This window comes from Taudactylus pleione, unplaced genomic scaffold (genome assembly GCF_031769625.1).
Source record: "Taudactylus pleione unplaced genomic scaffold, aTauple2 ptg000373l, whole genome shotgun sequence".
In the NCBI taxonomy this organism is placed as follows: Eukaryota; Metazoa; Chordata; class Amphibia; order Anura; family Myobatrachidae; genus Taudactylus; species Taudactylus pleione.
Genome location: NW_028284774.1, coordinates 4209559 through 4227637, shown reverse-complemented (window position 1 = coordinate 4227637; position 18079 = coordinate 4209559). Strand labels below are relative to the sequence as shown.

The window sequence follows — 18079 nt, the reverse complement described above, 5'->3', positions numbered from 1 at the left end:
TATGCATAGACCCTATTACTGGAGAGCTCTATGCAGCCGGAGATAGGAGACAGTAGACAGCCAGGACGTACAGGAGGATCAGCGTAGACTGGGATAGACAGCAGGGATCCTAGCAGGCCAGGATGGAGAGGAGTCATCAGCGCAGGCCGGGACGGACACAGGCACAGCAGTCACCGCAGGCGACACTCAGCACATGCACTCCTGTGCATGATATGAACACCACAATACCAGAGCTGATGAGGATCTGCTTCCTCCCTCACTGCAAAATCTGGTAGCCATTGTGACCTGGCCCCTGGGATTTGTCGAGGCCTGAGTTATGTCATGTATAGCAAAACCGATACAACCATATTATCCTTTAATACACTAGGTTGCTATGTTAGCCTGTTGTCAGAGATGCACACCTCACCTGAGAGTGACTGGTATTCTTGTCTTACGTATTTCAGGTACATAGGCCAGTGATATCACAGCGACTCAAAATAAAGCGTTCTCTACTTTTTGACCTATATCAGATCCCATTAGATGTGGAAAGTGGGTTCATCTACCTGTCTGGAGAGGGGACAGGTTACATTTTACCAAAACGTTTATCATCTTCCAGTCATTGCAATGAACTTTGAGACTTTCAAAATAAGTAGCCTGTCTTTGTTTAACATGTCACTGGTCTGATGTCTCTTCTAGATGCCAGAAGAAGAAGCTTTTTGTGTATTTGTTAAATTAATGCAAGACTATCGTCTGCGAGAACTTTTTAAACCCAGCATGGCTGAGCTGGGCCTGTGTATGTATCAGTTTGAATGCATGATTCAGGTAAGTGCCCTGCTCAGTGATATCTGTTTTATGGTGGTCTTGTGTCTAGCTCTGTGCTCCTGTCTACTCCGTTACTATCTTGTTTAGTTTTTATTTATTCACATCCATCACTTATAAGAATATTGAGATTATTGCCCTTCGTGCATACAGTGAAAAATGTTGTTTTAAATTATTATTTATTTATATGGCGCCACAAGTGTTCCGCAGCGCCTTACAATGTATGAAAACAAATAGGTGACAAAAGACTTACAGTACAATCCAATCCAATCCAATACAGGACAAGGAACATGGATAATATACATTGCCACATTAGCGACCATAACACCCAGATAAGCAGCAGAGCTTAAGCAACCAAGTGTTAGGTGCCCTAATGGAGAGAAAGAAGTAGATAAAAGTAAAGAAGGGAGAAGCACAAGAGGGTAGATGGCCCTGCTCGCAAGAGCTTACATTTTAAAAGGGTAAGCCAGACATACAGATGTGACACAGATGGGGGTAGACTGGGAGTATATACTCACGGCCAGGTCACCAAGTTCCAACTGATGAGAGTATCCAGGATATGACTGCAGGATATGAATGTACTTTGTTACTATTGCAGTTATTTCTGAAAATGTTATCAGCTCAGCTCCTATCATTTCAATACATAGCTTTAAGAGTTTTGTTAGTGCATCTCGTTGTCCAAACCATGTTCATTAAACACACAAAACTGTAATAAATTTAGTTGACATAATCTGGTTTAAAATTTTGGTCAAAGTTTGTTCAACTGTTTGACTGTTATGCATATCACACTTAATACTTGCCACACTTTATATCTTTCCACATTCCGCTATTCTAAAGAAATAGTTTGTCTGATTATGGCAAACTACAGCTGGCACCTATTGCTCTGCTGATCAAAGCCGATAAATTGCACTCTGTTAAGTAAACACATATGTGGTTAATGCTGTTAAAGACCCATTTACATGCATTTTACTTCCATTCATTTCACTAGTAATGTTTAATGCTATTAATGTGAAATTAGAACCCATTGGTTGCAGTGTTGTCATGCCTTTCATTTTACTAGCAATCTGGTGCATAGTTCTATAATGGAAATGCTTTGGAGGCCTAGACATTGCCTCCCAGTGCTATTAAAAAAAATAAAAAAAAAAAAAAAAAAAAAAAAACGCCAGTTGCAAGTGGATATCATTAGACATGTTACTCATGCTTTTGATGGCTTTAAAAAAAAAAAATACATCTCCAGTGAGTACCTAGCCTTAGTCCTAACAAACCGCAGCAGACCATGCTATGCCTATTATGTAACGCAGGGGGCGCTGCGCCTCTTCTCTTGAAGCCTATTTGACTTGGTTTTGGCACAACAAAAAAAGTGTGTGTATATAAATATAATATAGGCCCAGACTAATTGTAATGGTGCTCTAACCAATCAACTCTTAACGATAATTTTTCAGACACATGACAGGAGCTGTTTGGAGCATCATGTAAGATTAGTAATGAGTGATAGCAATAATTTTACTTGTTGATGAATCTGGGCCACAGTTCCACTAATGTAAATTATCTGCATATTCTGTCACCAAGTGTTTCTGACCATGTAACCGCACGAGTACGAGGTGTCTACTAATATATATGTTTACATTAGGGGAGTTTATCATACACGTTTTAGAAGTGAGGACCTTTATGGGAGAATATCCTAAACCTTTAATTAGCCTTGGTCTCTATAAATAAAGAGCGGTGCCTACTACGAATAGTGATACAAGCTCCAACGACATGTAGGTATATATTAGAACTAGAGGTTGTGGTCGTGCTGAGCGATGGTCACACAGCAGTCTTCCTGTAGCCGGTCTCCTACCTGTATGGCTGATCAAATAACCGTGTCTTGCATGACTTTACACTGCAAATGTTAATTCAACTTAACGTCACCCCCCCCCCCCAATCTATTGATAATAGATTAATATTACCTGTGTATAGTTACGTGGTGGTGTGTTCTGTGTTCTTTCTACCCTATTATGATCTCCAATACTGTGCCACTCTTTACAGGAACAGCTGCCAGAGCTCTTTGTGCACTTTCAAGCCCAGAGTTTTCACACCTCTATGTATGCGTCATCCTGGTTCCTGACTATTTTTCTTACAAGTTTCCCATTACCAGCTGCCACGAGAATATTTGATATATTTATGTCTGAGGTGAGAAACTACAATTTAAATGGGTCAGTGGGCTTGTACTTGGTTCTAATTGTGAAGCCACTTTTTAGAGGATTGTGTTGTGCTTGTAGGAACCACCTTTGACTTGGCGTCCACTTGACCATGCCCAGTAGTGGTCTTTGGCTACTGGTTTAATGAGGTCAGCGCTATAATAACTGCCTTATGTGAGGTGGAGGCAAGAAGTATAGGTGATAATTGTTAGTGATTATCCATTTTCTGGGCTGTTATGCACTAGGGATTGGTGACTTCACTGAGTCACTGCCAGCCTAATACAGGTCCAGAAATGTAATAGTCCACCACTGTGAGAGCTCGCACTTTTCATTTTGTTTTATTTGAGCATATTTTAGTACTGATATTTGTTCCCCCCCCTCAGGGTTTAGAGATTGTGTTTCGGGTTGGGCTCGCTGTTCTTCAGATGAATCAGGCGGAGTTAATGCAGCTGGATATGGAAGGGATGTTACAGGTAAGTCTTAGGAAGGGTTTTTGTTTCTGACTTTTTTTTTTTGCTCGTAAGTAACTAGGATTCTGAACCCGTTGTTGGAGCACAGCCAGTCTGCATAAGACTCTATCTCACAAACTAATAAAGTACTGGCAGTCTTGGGATATAAAACAGACTATAGCTGTGTTTTTGTGATGTGTGTGCTGCCATCATGAAAAACCATAACCTGTATGTTTTTTGAATGGATCTATATACTGATTTGAGTGTCTTTTTGTTTTTCAAACATTTTACTTGTCTTCCAGCACTTTCAGAAAGTAATTCCACACCAATTTGATGGGGGTTCAGAAAAGTTAATCCAAGCTTCTTATCAAGTAAAGTACAATGCAAAAAAGATGAAGAAGTAAGTCTTGGTAAAATACTGCACATGTGGTGATTGTGTGATCAAATCTTGTGTCCAATAGAGGGGACTGCACGTTATATTTATTGGGAAATATGTGTATTCAAATGTAAGTCACTCCCCACCCTCAATGTTCCAAAGTGTTTGCTCACTCTGCTCAATTTTCTTCCAATAGACCAAAAACATACTGATTTTATAACTGGCTCCTGATGTGTATGCGTTTGTGTACCCATGATTGGGTAATGTCATTGCCTGCTCCTCTTTGGACTATTGTCGTGGAAAAATAATGGTCTGATTCGTTTGTGTGTGTGTAATATGTTAGCACTTTATAAATATAGGATAATACAGTAGTGTAAGTTTTAGAGGGTAATACACCTATACTAAGTGCCAAAAAGCCCTGTTTAGTGCGCCACAGACTTGGCTACGCCAAAGCACTATCCTTCATACCTACTACACTATAATGACTGAAGATGAAAAAATGGAGGAAAGAGTATGCAGTCTGTGTAAATATACAATAGACCGGTCCGATATGAGTGGTTTGCTCCATGCATCATTATGCTTCATGTTAGAATTAATTTGCTGTTGCTGGAAAGGAAGTGGTATAAATTCTAAGTACCTAGTACACTATGGGGCAGAGTCTGATACGAATCTCTAAATGGACGCAAATGGCGAGTTTTGCATACAGTGCATGTTCAGATAAGAATTTGCTCATCCTATTGATCGGTCTTTCTATAAAATAGGGTGTTTTGGGGTGTGAACTTGGTGACTATGCGGTCCCACGTAACCACTCTGAATTGTGGGAGTGTTGTGGGTGTTGTAAAGCTCTGTGTGATTCCAAGTTACACGTACGGGGAAGAGAAGCCTGTGTCAGATGTATCTCCTGCACCCAGCATGGGGCTGGTGCACGTGGAGATACTAATAATGACAGATGTGGCGACCGGCATATAATCAATGGACGGCATGGGTTTCTGCTTGCAATCCTCAGCGTTAGGTGAATGGATACTGGCCTTAGCATATAAGGTAGTAAATGAGGCTAGCGCAGCTGCCCACTGCCACACACCATTGAGGAAAATGTACTTACTATTTTTATATGATTAGCTGAAAAGTAATGCTGGCTATACATAGCAATATAATTGTGTAGCTCAGCCGAAGATATAATCCTTATGAACAATTATGAAGTTTGTGGACATGAACACTAATAGATCACTGCATGAAACTGGCTGAAAACTGAGGAAAAGCATGTTCATATGATGTGATTATCAAACATGTCCATCGCCCTGACCATCATTAAGCTGGTTCCAGGCTGTGAAGTGCAGATTGTAGATATAGAAAACCAGGTGCGCTAATTAGTAGTGTCAGAATCTCCTATATACTCAGCTGCTGACCCAAAAACAGGGGATTGCTGCCTATGTCCTCCAAGAAAATTGCAAAGGAAAAAAGATTGTTTAAAGGGTCTGAGCTTAGGATATATAAAAACTTACAATCTATATATTATGCCAATGTGCTGTTGTAAACAATTTATTGATATCTAAATGAACGATTAACTGCAGTCAAATTTTAAATGTACAAATAGATGGGAAATACATGCGCTTCTAAGAAAATGTATTAAAATTAAGATACAGCAAGCTCTCATTGCATATATATCTATTCCACCTTAAATAAAAACAGAACAATTCTCATACCTGCTATTAATGAAGATGTAAATTACCAGTCTCCCAATGCGTGCCCTCCAGAGGAGTTATACTTCCTTTTGACAAAACCCCTGTAAGAGGGGATAAATGCGTCAAGGCTGAGACTGTTTCATACCTGTCTCTGCCACTAATCTTTGGAGAACCTGTACCAGTACGCTGGCCGAGATCCCCGCAGCCATCTTGTGTCATCTGTACGGCAGATTGTGCCTATATAGATGTGTTCTTGCTCATCTTTGCTGCAGTCGCGTCAAACAACCCCTCGTGGCACGACTGCTCGCGGAGTCTCTGCTAACGCTGGGCGTCTTTTTTTTTTTTTTTCTTTGTGCTGAAAATGCGTTTTTGCTGCAATGCAACAAGGAAGCACCAGGAGACTGTGATGATTAATTGATATGTGACACTTGCATGCTGTCTGAGACAGATGTACGTGCTACAATGCAGCGGGCACAGCTTTTTTTTTTTTTTTTTTTTTCACCCAAATTGCCATTTACATTCTCAGTCACATTTCAAAATAATCTGCAGAGTTTCCTAGTGCGTCCTAGCTGCGTCGCATCGTGACTGCTCACTCGCACATGGCATATTGCTCTCCATGGCGTATTGACGCTAGATGAGCAAGGATACATCTATATATTGTGCAGTGTAAGGCATAGCATTTATTGGTCCGTCATGCAGTCTATGTCCAGCTTAACCTCTAAAAGCTGAAATCTTAAATGTAGGTATATTTGTCTTGCTGTATGTGTCTTTGTAACACAGTATGCCTTATTGATTTGCTTGATACACTTCCTACATGCTTTCATATGAGACATGGGGCTTGATTCATAGGTGAATGCAGTTGCAGCCACGATTGCATCTTTATGCTCATTTCGCAGCCAATAGTCTTTCTACTAAGACTCCCTACGCTGCCATTCCATCTGTGCGTAATTAGACGCACCATTGAAGAGGTGCAGATTCTCTGTCTGGACGTGGCCACCTGTGTCAGTGCAACTGCGTCTTTAAACGCTGACCCGTTACCACCCAGAAATGGCCTCTGGAAGTCACTCTCTCTCTGCGTCCAACTTCTTTCTGCAGTAACCATCGGGATGCATGCGCAGATTGAAAACATTGCCTGGTTGCGTGCGGCATAGTCACTGTGCACCTCTGAATCAGACCCATTGTGCGTACAGTGCTTATAAGGCAGTAACTAAAGTCCTTTTGTTTGTGGAATACCACTTGTTCTCTAATGTGCACCATTTACCATTTTTGTTTTATTTCAGGTTAGAAAAAGAGTACACTACAATAAAAACAAAGGAGATGGAGGAGCAAGTTGAGATCAAGGTAAGTGATTTGGGTATGTAAAATTAAGCTCCACCCCCTTTCTTCGGCACCTCTATATACATTGGGGTAAGTGTGTGAATATATGTGTGTGTGTGTGTGTGTGTGTATGTGTGTGTGTATATGTATGTGTGTATATATATATATATATATATATATATATATTATACACACACCATAAATAAGAAGAATGCATTACATCCGCTAATTCTACAGATCAACCTAGGTGAAAATATCAGTGCTAATGCATGAGCCCAGAAATAGTTTTCAAGCTCTCCTAAAGGAATGGACAAATCACCATGGGTGGGGTTAATTAATTTCTTTTTGCGGGGATGTAGCACTTGGGTTAAGTGCCTGGAGTTGTTCAGGTGACTTCATCAGCCGTGATATACACCTTACTGCGTCCAATGCTCTGGGCACTAGTTAGAGCGGATTTCTGCTCACACCTCAGGTGGGTGCGAGCAGAAATCCGCTAGTCGTGTGTTTACAGTGCGGCCCGGGGCAGTTAGCCCAGGAAATCCATCTCGTGAAAAGAATTGAACCCCTTCATGAATAGATCTATATTTTTGCTCAAACACATTTTTTACTTTTCATTCCTGTGTGTGCAATACCGATCAGGAATGTCATGAATATTTTCAGTCCTCAGCCTCGTTATGGAATATCGGAACCTCCATCACAGCAGGAACATTCCACACACTTTCCTACAATGATTCCTAGATCCTGATTTTGGCTCACTATTAGTTAATTGTGCTTTTATCCTTTTATTTGGACAGAAAAAAAAATGCCACACAATACATTTGCAGACCTAGAACACCTAAGGGTATGGACAAAAGATAGTCACTCTGACCACAATGGCTTCCTACCGGATAGAAGTGGAAATGTGATGTGTAGTGGGCAAAGATCATGGGTCTGGGGGCATCAAACTCTGATAGTCTCGTAGGTCACAGGAACACTCCCAACAGGGGGCTTTTGTAGGACAATATGAGGGAGTGCATCCGAATTCCTTAAATAATACTTCATGAAAAACTTCTTTTTTTTTTTTTTTTTTAAATCTATCTTTTTACATGGCTGGTTCCTGTGATTATACGGCACCAATCTTTAAACAACTTATATATACTTCTATTACTGACTTACCGTAACTGTTTATGGGTACCCATAAACATGTAAAAGTTTGACATCACATATTGTATACTGAACGTAACCTCTTCATGAGGCAAAGTGTAAGAATAATATATAGCTTAATTCAGAGATGGACGCACTGCCGATGTACACTGAGTTGAGCGAAAAAAGGGTCCGTGTCATGGGCAAGCGTGTCAGTGAAAGTGGCTATGCACACAGTTGCAGATATAGGCGACCATACTCTGACGCTGAAACGGCATGTGACATTGGGTTGGTGCAAGCTTCTATGGTGTGACTGATAGTTGCATCTAAAGACTGTATTACATCGTGCAGAGATACGCATTCTTGTACACACTTTAATACTATCACTTACATAAAGTCGCAGGTGTGACTACTGCAGCAGACACAAAGTCCACATCTGAATCAGCCCCATATTGAGTAATGTAAATGTAAAATGTGCATTTGAAGGCATAGGAAGAAAAGAAATACATCTCGCTCCTTTCCACCCTCCCGAGCTCTATATGAGAAGTGTGTTTCCTACATATAGAATCCTGTACCTTGCAGTTATTGCAGAACCTGTCATATAAATAGGATTTCAGTTGTTAGTGTTCCATAATTTAATTATGTAGAAAAAAACTATTACATTTTTGTTGTGTTTTGCCAGAGGTTGCGCACAGAGAACAGACTTTTGAAGCAGCGTATTGAAACCTTAGAAAAAGTAAGATTTATTTTGTTTTTAACCCCTTTTTACTCCTTAATGAGAGATCTAATGATAGATGCATTTGTTGCGAACCCCATAACTGTAATGCTATAATACTGCACAAATGTACATATGATCATCTGAACTACTTTTCTTTGTTGTTTTTCTTTCTTAATTACATTGCATTAGAGCAGGGGTAGATAACCCGTGACAATCCAGCTGCTGTGGAACTACACATCCCAGCATGCCATGCAACAGTTTTGCAGTTAGGATATTCTAAAACTGGCAGGGCATGCAGGGATGTCCAGTTCTACAGCAGCGAGAGCAACGCGTTGCTTACCCCCTTGCATTAGAGTATAAAATGTATTGTTCGACCCTATTACCTTTTTTAATGTGTGTATCCATTTTACCTGGACACCTGAAGCAAAACGCTTGAGTCTGTATACAAAAGTTCTGTATCTTGCTAACTGAGAAATATATTTTGTGCAGGGTTTGAAAGCCGTACGTACAATTTAGTTTTGCTTGATAGGTTTAGTTTGTTAGTTGATATAGGGCTTATTTTTTACATTATTTGTGAAATGATCGAGTAATGCACAGGTTCTCAAACTCTGTCCTCAGGACCCCAAACAGTGCATGTTTTCCAGGTCTCGTTACAGTTTCACAAGTGAGTCATTAGTTCCACCTGTGGATTTTTTTTTTTTAAGTACGTTAGTGATTGATGAATACACCTGTGCAGCTGCTGGGTGACCTGGAAAACCTGACCTGTTTGGGGTCCTGAGGGCTGAGCTTGAGAACCACTGGATTAATAGCCTTTGGGAAGTTGTTGGATTTTTTAAACCCTACTATGTATTCTAAACTGAAGGATTACCGTACTCTTTAAAGCATGCAAAACAGAAATAAGTACTTGTGAAAATATAAAAAAAACAAGATTGCTTTTCTTGCGGTTGCCTTTTCTTTTGTTTAATTTAGACATGTATATAAAATGTATGTGGAGTATCCTGTTGCGGGTCTTCATTTTATAAATGCAGTACCATACATCTTTAGCTCTTAATATTCACTATTGTTTTTTGTATATTCCATAATTATGTTCTGTTTCTACCTTCTGCTATTTGTAACAAATTATTATTATTATTATTATTATTATTATTATTATTATTATGCTGCAACCACACAGCTGAATGGCCAAGCACAAACTTGCTGAAAATGACCATAGACTAAAGCTGGGTACACAGACTATTTTTCTTTGAACGATTTTGGACAATTCCGACGAATCGAAACGCAAATTGTTCAAAATCGTCTAATGTGTACGCTCTGTTGTCTGGTGCGTTCTCCCGTTTGGTTGTCAGTCGCATCGTCATTTCATCCATACATGCAGCTCAACCTGACAATGCGGCTGACTACCCCATGCAGCAGGAAACTGCAGGGGTCGCCATATAGCGCGGTCGGGCACCCGATCGTCTAGTGCAGACCCCTGTAAGAAATTGAGTACACACTGCAAACCCTTGATGGTTGCAATGTTTCTGGTCCATCTATAAATAACAGAATAGACTAGCCCCACGGTCATTTTATTACTTGTGAACAATATTTTCTCCCAGAAGTTTGCTTAAAAAGACCTCTTGGAACAAATAAAAGATACTAAATTTGCACCCGCTGATCACTAACTATGTCATCACCAAGCGCCGGAAACGCGATATCTCCCCTGAATGTCAGACCGGAGTGGACCGGTGACCAGGGGAGGGGGTAAAAACCGGAACAGTCTGGACCATACGGGGAGGCTGTAATCTCTCCCTCCCCGTTGACAGCTGTCACACAGCTTCTGAATACCACCCAATCAGCATGCTGGAAATGGGTCTCTGGTCGGAAGACCTGGGTAACCCGTTTCCATTGAAGACCTGGGTAACCTTGCTCGATACCCGGGAAGAAATCCTGGGTCAATCAACTCAGAATTTGTTTCTAGGAGCCTTTTCCACTGAGCCACTACCCGGGTTGACATGGCAATAACCCGGGTATTTTGGCCAGCTGAGAAGGGGTATTGGGTGCAATGTTGTGAGCACTCTACAGCATTCTCAGTGATGTACAACACAACATACTTGCCAACTCTCCCTGATTGTCAGGGAGACTCCTTGAAATAGTAGCAATCTACATGAAGAGTCTAGCAATCTCTGACTGCACCTTATATACAGTCCCCCAAAGGTAAACGGTGTAAAATAAAAAAAATAAAAAAAACACTTTGACACCCCAAAAAAAATCAGAGTTTGGGGGCGAAAAAAAAAATGTTGGGGGATAAAGTTAAAAACTAGCAAACTTGACTCTGGGGAGGTCCCCAAGTATGACCCATGTTTTTTTTTTTTTTTTTTTTTTCATTGCAGGGGCTTGCAGCAGGTGGATTTTTCACAATTTTTTTCAACTTAACTTTAGCAACTTTAAAATATGCTGACCCCCCCCCATTTTCAAGTACCCCAAATTTGCTGGGATAAGTTTTTTTCTGCAAAAAGTTGTCTTGGATACTATTCTGCACCACTTATACAAAAACGCTATTTAGCAGCTACTGAGCCCGTTTAAAAACGCCAAATACCTTCAACAAGCCAAATTGGGGGGTACCATAGCTAACCCCCATGTCAGAGCATCTTTTGGGGGGTGTCAGGCTAATTTCCCCAAATCTGACAGTACTTTCCGCCTGTTCAAGTTTCACCGGGTCCCGTTTTCGTGTACTTTTCAAATTGATTACGGGGTAAAACGGGCACGCGCGCTATACTTTTCCGCCTACAAAACACGCGATGTAGGCAAAGTCTGGGAGGCGGAAAAGTATCGCGGGTCCGCTCAAATTGACTATGGCTCTTAGTCTGAAAGGGCTCTGAGTATTGTAACATAGCTTATTGTGCAGAGGAGTGCCCAGATGAATTGTTATGAGATTTTTGTTTTTAGTGTGTCGTGACAAAAATAAAAAAATGGTGGTCAAGAGCCAACTCTGTGACCTTTTATACATTGTGATTTATAGTGTGAAGTCAAACTACATTTACTTGTGTAAAAAGATTATACAATATCCTGTGAATGCTTTAAAATAAGTACAAACGGTAATACTTTTTATGTACCTTTTTAATAATTAGGTTATTTTTTTATAATGTTAAGCTTTGCTAAAAGTGTTTAGTGTTTATAGCAGAACTATGTTGAAATGTAGCAAATTAGGAAACACAATCTAGAACCTTTTTAATGTTGGTTTGTGTTGAATAAAATTAAGAAAGTAGTGTTCTATAAAACCATGGTAATGGCTATATTGGTCCAGGTCCATCAGATTGTATTGTGGTTGTACGTATCTATTAAAAGGGCATTTATTTTGTTGGACAATGTGTGAATACGCTGCGATTTGCTGTGATTTGATTTTAATGTGACAGGACTTCAAGGAACTGTTTTCTGTAGGCTTCCAAAATGCATCTATAATTAATGTGATTTTATGTCCTCACTCTGCACATGTCATTCTGAATGATCACATTTTCTATGGACTCTTCCGCTTTTGCACGACATTCTATGCACTTTGAGATAAACAATTCTACCTCCTTTTGAATCTTTAAACTTTAATAAGTAGCTGCTGTGCACCTGCTTTTTGTAGAAATGAATGCAGGCCAAATATTTTGAACCAAAGGGGGGAATTCAATTCCCAATGTCAGTGCGGCGTGCCCTTCCGGAAAAGCACATCGCATCCTGCCGACATTGCAAGTAAATGTAGTGATGCGTGTACTACCGTAAGTACTTGATCTGTGCACATCACAGCACATTGTGACTAATTGAATCCCCCGTTTCCTTCTCAAAGATGATTATAGCACTCATCTTATGGGATGTGCTATACCACTAGTTTGTAACTTGTGATAATATGTTTATCCAAAGGAGGTAGAATCACTTTGCTTACTCTACACACCTGATTTTATTTTCTTGTCACTCTTTTTCATCTGTCTCTTCTGAAATTCCTTTCTGAATTTTTCCTTTTTCATAGGAAAGTGCATCCTTGGCAGATAGATTGATACAGGTATAGTCATCACTTTTTTTATCCTCAATAACAACCAATCCCAGTTAAATTAATACAGTGATGTTTTTTTCGGGGTGTGATGCATGCATTATTTTTACATGCATCAATGTGAATACCCTACCCCTGCTTTAATTATAAATTACAGCAAAAGAATGTTGTCAATACTAAATCATGGTGACCTGCACGCTGTGTTAATCCGGTGTGTGTCTCTAACCCCTTTATTGTAGTTCTTACAACAAAATTTGTAGGTCCAGCCAAATTAACATTTTATATATTATTTTCTTAATTGATCATAAAAACTAACTACATTGCATGATCCTAGCTCGATCATTTTGCATGAACTAAATCCTAATTGGAATGTCAAATATCATCTCTATTATTCTTGATCCATTTTAGATTCTCTCCAATAATGCAGTCCAGAATTTGTATTTGTAACTTGAAATAGGAAAGCTTCTGGGGAGATTCAAGTGCAGCTGTCATCTATACATAGCGATGGCGGCCACTTTGTCATCTGAACCGATATTCATACTATGAAGAGGCAACAGTGTTTTGTAGGATATACCAGCATTCAAATGCAGCCTTTCAAACCACAAGGAACTAGTAACATTGGTTCCCATCACAAAATGGCTGCCACTCTTGTGTTTAAATGACATGAATATTTTAAGTGTTCACTCTGCTGTTTGGCAAAGGTACACAAATGCACTCTCGAGGGGCTTTCTTTTTTTGACATCTGGATTGTTCAAAAACCTTAAAATTATGTCCAAAGGGACAAGTGACAAGGGCCCAGGAGGCAGAGGAAAACTACCTCATAAAACGGGAGCTGGCCACCATGAAACAACAGAGTGATGAGTCCAGCACTAAGCTGGAGCAGGCTCACCATACCATCAGCGAGCTGCGGCAACAACAGCAATTGGTAAGAAGCCCGGCTGCACTTTATCTGACCTGTTTGATTCTGCCTTATTCTCTCTGCAGACCTGATCAATGGTTTAGTTTGTGGTGTTTGGAAATGATCGAGGGCATCACTTTATGACCAAGTTAGCTAATAACGACAATGCTTTGATCACTGTTTTAAGTCTGTTTTATCTCCATGAGGTACCTCCGTTCATTTTTGGACAGAATAATAAGGAAACTTGCAGCTACAGAGATGTTAAATCTGTGCACAGTTTAGGTCACCCTAGTCTGTTATGAGAGTTTCTGTTCAGTTGCCATGAGCCATTTTATCTATAATTTGGCAATACATCATCTTGGTAGAGTTCGCAATATAAGTTTCTAGTGCACTTATACATAAGATTGAGTATTTGGGTAGGAAGTTATAAAGTGACTTTCATCAGTGAAATTAGGAGGGTAGTGAGATACAAAGGGGTTAGATGTTCATCCTCTTGCTCTGTTAAAGCTTTGGACCAGTCCTGCTTAATGAGTGATGCCATTCCTTTGCACACACTACATCGCTTCAGTATCATTGATGAACATTGTGGCCTGTAACCTCTCAACTGGAAATAAGACTGTGCACTAGCACATTCATTATGTAATTCCTTACTATATGCAGGCCCACCAACATGTATGCAATAAATTGTGTAAAGCTGGGGACACACTTGTCCAATCCTTTGTCCAAGTCCCAACCAGACTGTTGACACAATCTTACTGGAGAGCTAGGTCAAAGATACAACACCCAATCTATGCGTACATAACTGTCCAATTTTGTTATTAAATCTGTATCTGCTGGAATTATCTGCCGAAAGGAATGTCACCGTACACACACTACCAATTTTTGGCTGCCACTCCCAGTGATGAATTGGACAAACCAGTCTCGGGAGTGTACACACTTCTAATTTTGGTCTGGTGATGGGCGATCTGGATTGAATGAAACCAGATGTTGTGTGAGCGTACACACACTACCAATGTAGTTCCGGAGGTTGGCTTGGATGAGAATTGGACAAGTGTATACCCAGCTTAAGGCATTCCATCTACAGAAAGTACTTTTCAGGTGCGGTTTCCCCAGTCGTCATGGCACCCAATGTCATTTTTATTAATTACCTCCACCCTACTGTGTTATGCTAGAAAAGTGTTAGGTTCTCTACAGATACTAGGAAAACTTTGACACAAATTACTAATTTACATTTTCAGCTGTTCAAAAGTTTGTTGGTGGTTCTACTGGTAAAGGAATTTGTTTTCCAGTCCATGGATTTACAGTTAGATATTTCTGCATGTAGCAGATTTTGCTAAAGCAGTCATACTTGCTGGACAACTAAAGTCTGGAAGTTTTGCAAGATGTTTTTGTTTTTTTCTTTATTTTGGATTGTATTTACTTACATTAATTTAAGATACTTGATAATTATTTTTTACCATGTTTGTGTCCTGCTTTAATGCAGTTTTTTTTTTTTTTTTATAACCTTTATGGTCATTTTAATTCCCACACATGCCTTTAGGAACCAGCAGCACTTTGATTTTACATAGAAATTTGTCTTAATGTTGTTAATACTGCCCAGTTGCTCCACTTATGTTTAATGGAGCAAATTTCATAGGAACGTATAATGGAGCAAATTTCCTAGGAAACGCAACATTTATTAATTTCCTAGTGCTGGATGTGTGCCACAAAAATAGAGCTGTTTGTCCAGAGTATTGAATTCCTCCATACCAGCCAGTTCTTTGCTGTAGTCTTGAGAGCATCAGCGGTTCTTTAGTCCATAGGGCTGAACCTTTTTATTTTGTTTTAAGGCAGAGCTCAGAATTGACAGGCAGAGAGATGGAACAGTGGTGTTTCGTAGTACTTTAATGAAACCATATATATTCATGACCTTTTATTAGTTGTAAAATGCTAAGGACTGTAAGGGAAAACAATTACTACAATCCTGTTAGTACACTACCTAGGGCTTAGAGCAGTCTCTAGCAGTGAATGATGCTTTTATTTTGGGTTTAAATCTAAATTCTTGTATAGCAATAGATTGATCTCACAACTATGTAGGTTTACATCCTGCCTATATTAAGTTTGCCAACACTTTGTAGGGTTGCACGCTTATGACATCTAGATTCATGGTCGCCCATATCTCTCCTTACTTGTCGGTGCTGTCCGCTAATGAGGTGAATGTGAAATAAACCATGTGGTTTCCTAATGGATTGGAAATGTAAAGGCAATTTTCTGGAGTATTTTATGTTTTCAGCATCCCTGTCTGTTCTCTGGGAAATTATTTCAGTATAATTAGATTAGCCTGCTTTCGTACTGGCAAATCCAGGGAATACTCTAGTCCAGGCCTGGCCAACCTGTGGCTCTCCAGCTGTTGTGAAACTACATGTCCCAGCATGCCCTAACACTGTTTTAGGATTCCTGAATAGCAAAACTGTGCCAGGGCATGCTGGGACTTGTAGTTTCACAACAGCTGGAGAGCCACACGTTGGCCAGGCCTGTTCTAGTCGTCATTAAGAGCAAAACAAAGTCTAAAACAGTTTGTGAGCATTAGTCACAGCTGTGTGAATGGGCTAGGAGAGGTCGGGAGTGAGGTTATTACACGCTACATATTCTAATGATGTGTCATATAAGATTAGCATCAATTATACATGGACCGGGGTCAGTTACATAAAGTGGATCAGGAAGTGTGTGTATAGCACTCAAATGACTTCATTCAGTGTTAAGTTGCATGATGACTGTATGTAAAGATGAAAGTACAGTTATTAGTACAACCCAATGTCATTGTACGGTCTTCAATGCATTTGCTACGTTGGCCTATGTTGTATATTATAGTACTAGACTAAAGTCAATAAGAATAAATACATAAAAGGAGACAGTGCACATTAATGTTTGCTGTGCATCTTACAATCCCCTACCAGTAGGCACATCATGGTTTCTGCTGTTCCCTTCCCACCAGGCTCATATGGTCTGTCAGCTCATTCTTATAGGAACTGCAGGTCAAAGTAGTAGATTCCATATATTTGTAACAGAACCTGCCTAATTATCCCTGTTTTTATTTTTTAGTGATTGGGTGCAAAACAATTGTTTCTTCCCAGTGTAATTATGATTTACTTTGATCAGACAGGTTACAGAATCTTTCCAGCATGAGACTGGCGTTCTATATTTCCACGTTTGTCTGCTCTGCCATCTGCCTGCATGACTGGATTCCTGCACGTGTGTTAGTTTCAGGGCTCGGTCACACGCCTGCACAGGGAAATGAATGCACACTACTGATGCCGTTTTGGTGTGTCTAACACACATTCCATGCTTTTTTTCTATTTTACCAGATACTGAAAAGCACATTGACAGCCAATTGGCATCTAAAAACACAAAGAATTTGTATAATCTCTGAATTTTAAATGAAAAGAACTCTCCATCTAAAGTGCTTTAAATTAAATTTCTCTTGCAGCAAGGCTGGGGAACACTGGACAATGGGATTGTAGGTTGAGGCTGGAGCTGACACTTAATGAAATGTAGCTTTCAATCCTAGCTCCTCCCCCTGCAATCCCACAATTTCAGTTGTCTTTAAGTGCCTGAGGAGTAGGACACGTTTTGGATGGGCTGCCATGCAGTCCTTGCAGGTAGCGTTTTTATTTTTGTAGTTCTACTTTTCTATTTTTAGTTGAGCTGTGCGGGCGCCTCGCAGGCTGCTCAGACAGAGAATACTAAGTGCTTTCCCCAGGCAAGGGAGTAGCACTTGTTGCAGAGAGGGAGTGCAGCCATGAATCAGGGGGGCGGAGCCTGTAGCTGCAGGCCTTCTCTGCACATACCATCAACAGTAATTCCAGTACTGTCTGCTGCTACAAGGAGGTGTGCTGCTGTACTCCTGAGTGCTTATGTACCATGCAGGCTGGGATCACGGCTGGTGCAGTTCTTTCCTCCTCTCCTCAGGGAAGGCTGAGAGAAAATAAATATATAGATATAGATATATAATATATTATATTCAGTTTGGACCCTCGAAAGAAAAGACCAGCGCTGCTGGAAAGATAATAAAAGGGCCAAAGCCTGTATTGTCCCAAAATGAAGTTGACAATCTGCCTCCACACCCTCCAGAAGGAAGGCCAAGAAATGTGAGAGACTCAAACACGTAACAGGGACACCACCAGAGGTAGAGTTTCCAAACCTGGAGGTAAGCGAGAGCTGGACATGGAATCTAGGACATGGAATCTAGCTCAAGAGAAAAATCTGCAGCTTTCTCATTCTCAGAAGTCCTGTTGCGAAAAACAAACAAGGAAAGTGTCCTTGCAGAAACTGGCCAAGTCGCAGCAGGTCTGGATGAAACTGGAGATGCCACCCCGTACCTACTAACCTTGGGAGAACGTCCGCATGACTAGTGTAGCCAGCCTGGAGCCACCAGGGTTACCCTCACTCTGGAAGCCTCAATGCTGCTGGAGACCTGAGGGAAGTGTGTGGACAGCGGAAACAGATGCTTTCTAGGAAACATTCCCCAGAATAGTCAAGGCAGCCACTTGT

General features: G+C 40.4%; 1 protein-coding gene across 3 annotated transcripts in view; it reads left to right on the top strand.

The window, feature by feature from the left end:
• Window positions 1–18079, top strand: part of EVI5 (ecotropic viral integration site 5) — a 118666-nt gene that overhangs the window by 19851 nt on the left and 80736 nt on the right. The window contains exons 5-12 of one of the 3 annotated variants that reach the window (XM_088444902.1): window positions 676–801; window positions 2827–2970; window positions 3362–3451; window positions 3730–3827; window positions 6766–6826; window positions 8607–8660; window positions 12631–12663; window positions 13430–13576. In XM_088444902.1, the coding sequence (XP_088301028.1) occupies window positions 676–801; window positions 2827–2970; window positions 3362–3451; window positions 3730–3827; window positions 6766–6826; window positions 8607–8660; window positions 12631–12663; window positions 13430–13576 (753 nt within the window). The remainder of the gene's footprint in view (window positions 1–675; window positions 802–2826; window positions 2971–3361; window positions 3452–3729; window positions 3828–6765; window positions 6827–8606; window positions 8661–12630; window positions 12664–13429; window positions 13577–18079) is intronic. The other 2 variants (XM_088444903.1, XM_088444904.1) reach the window with 2 other exon arrangements.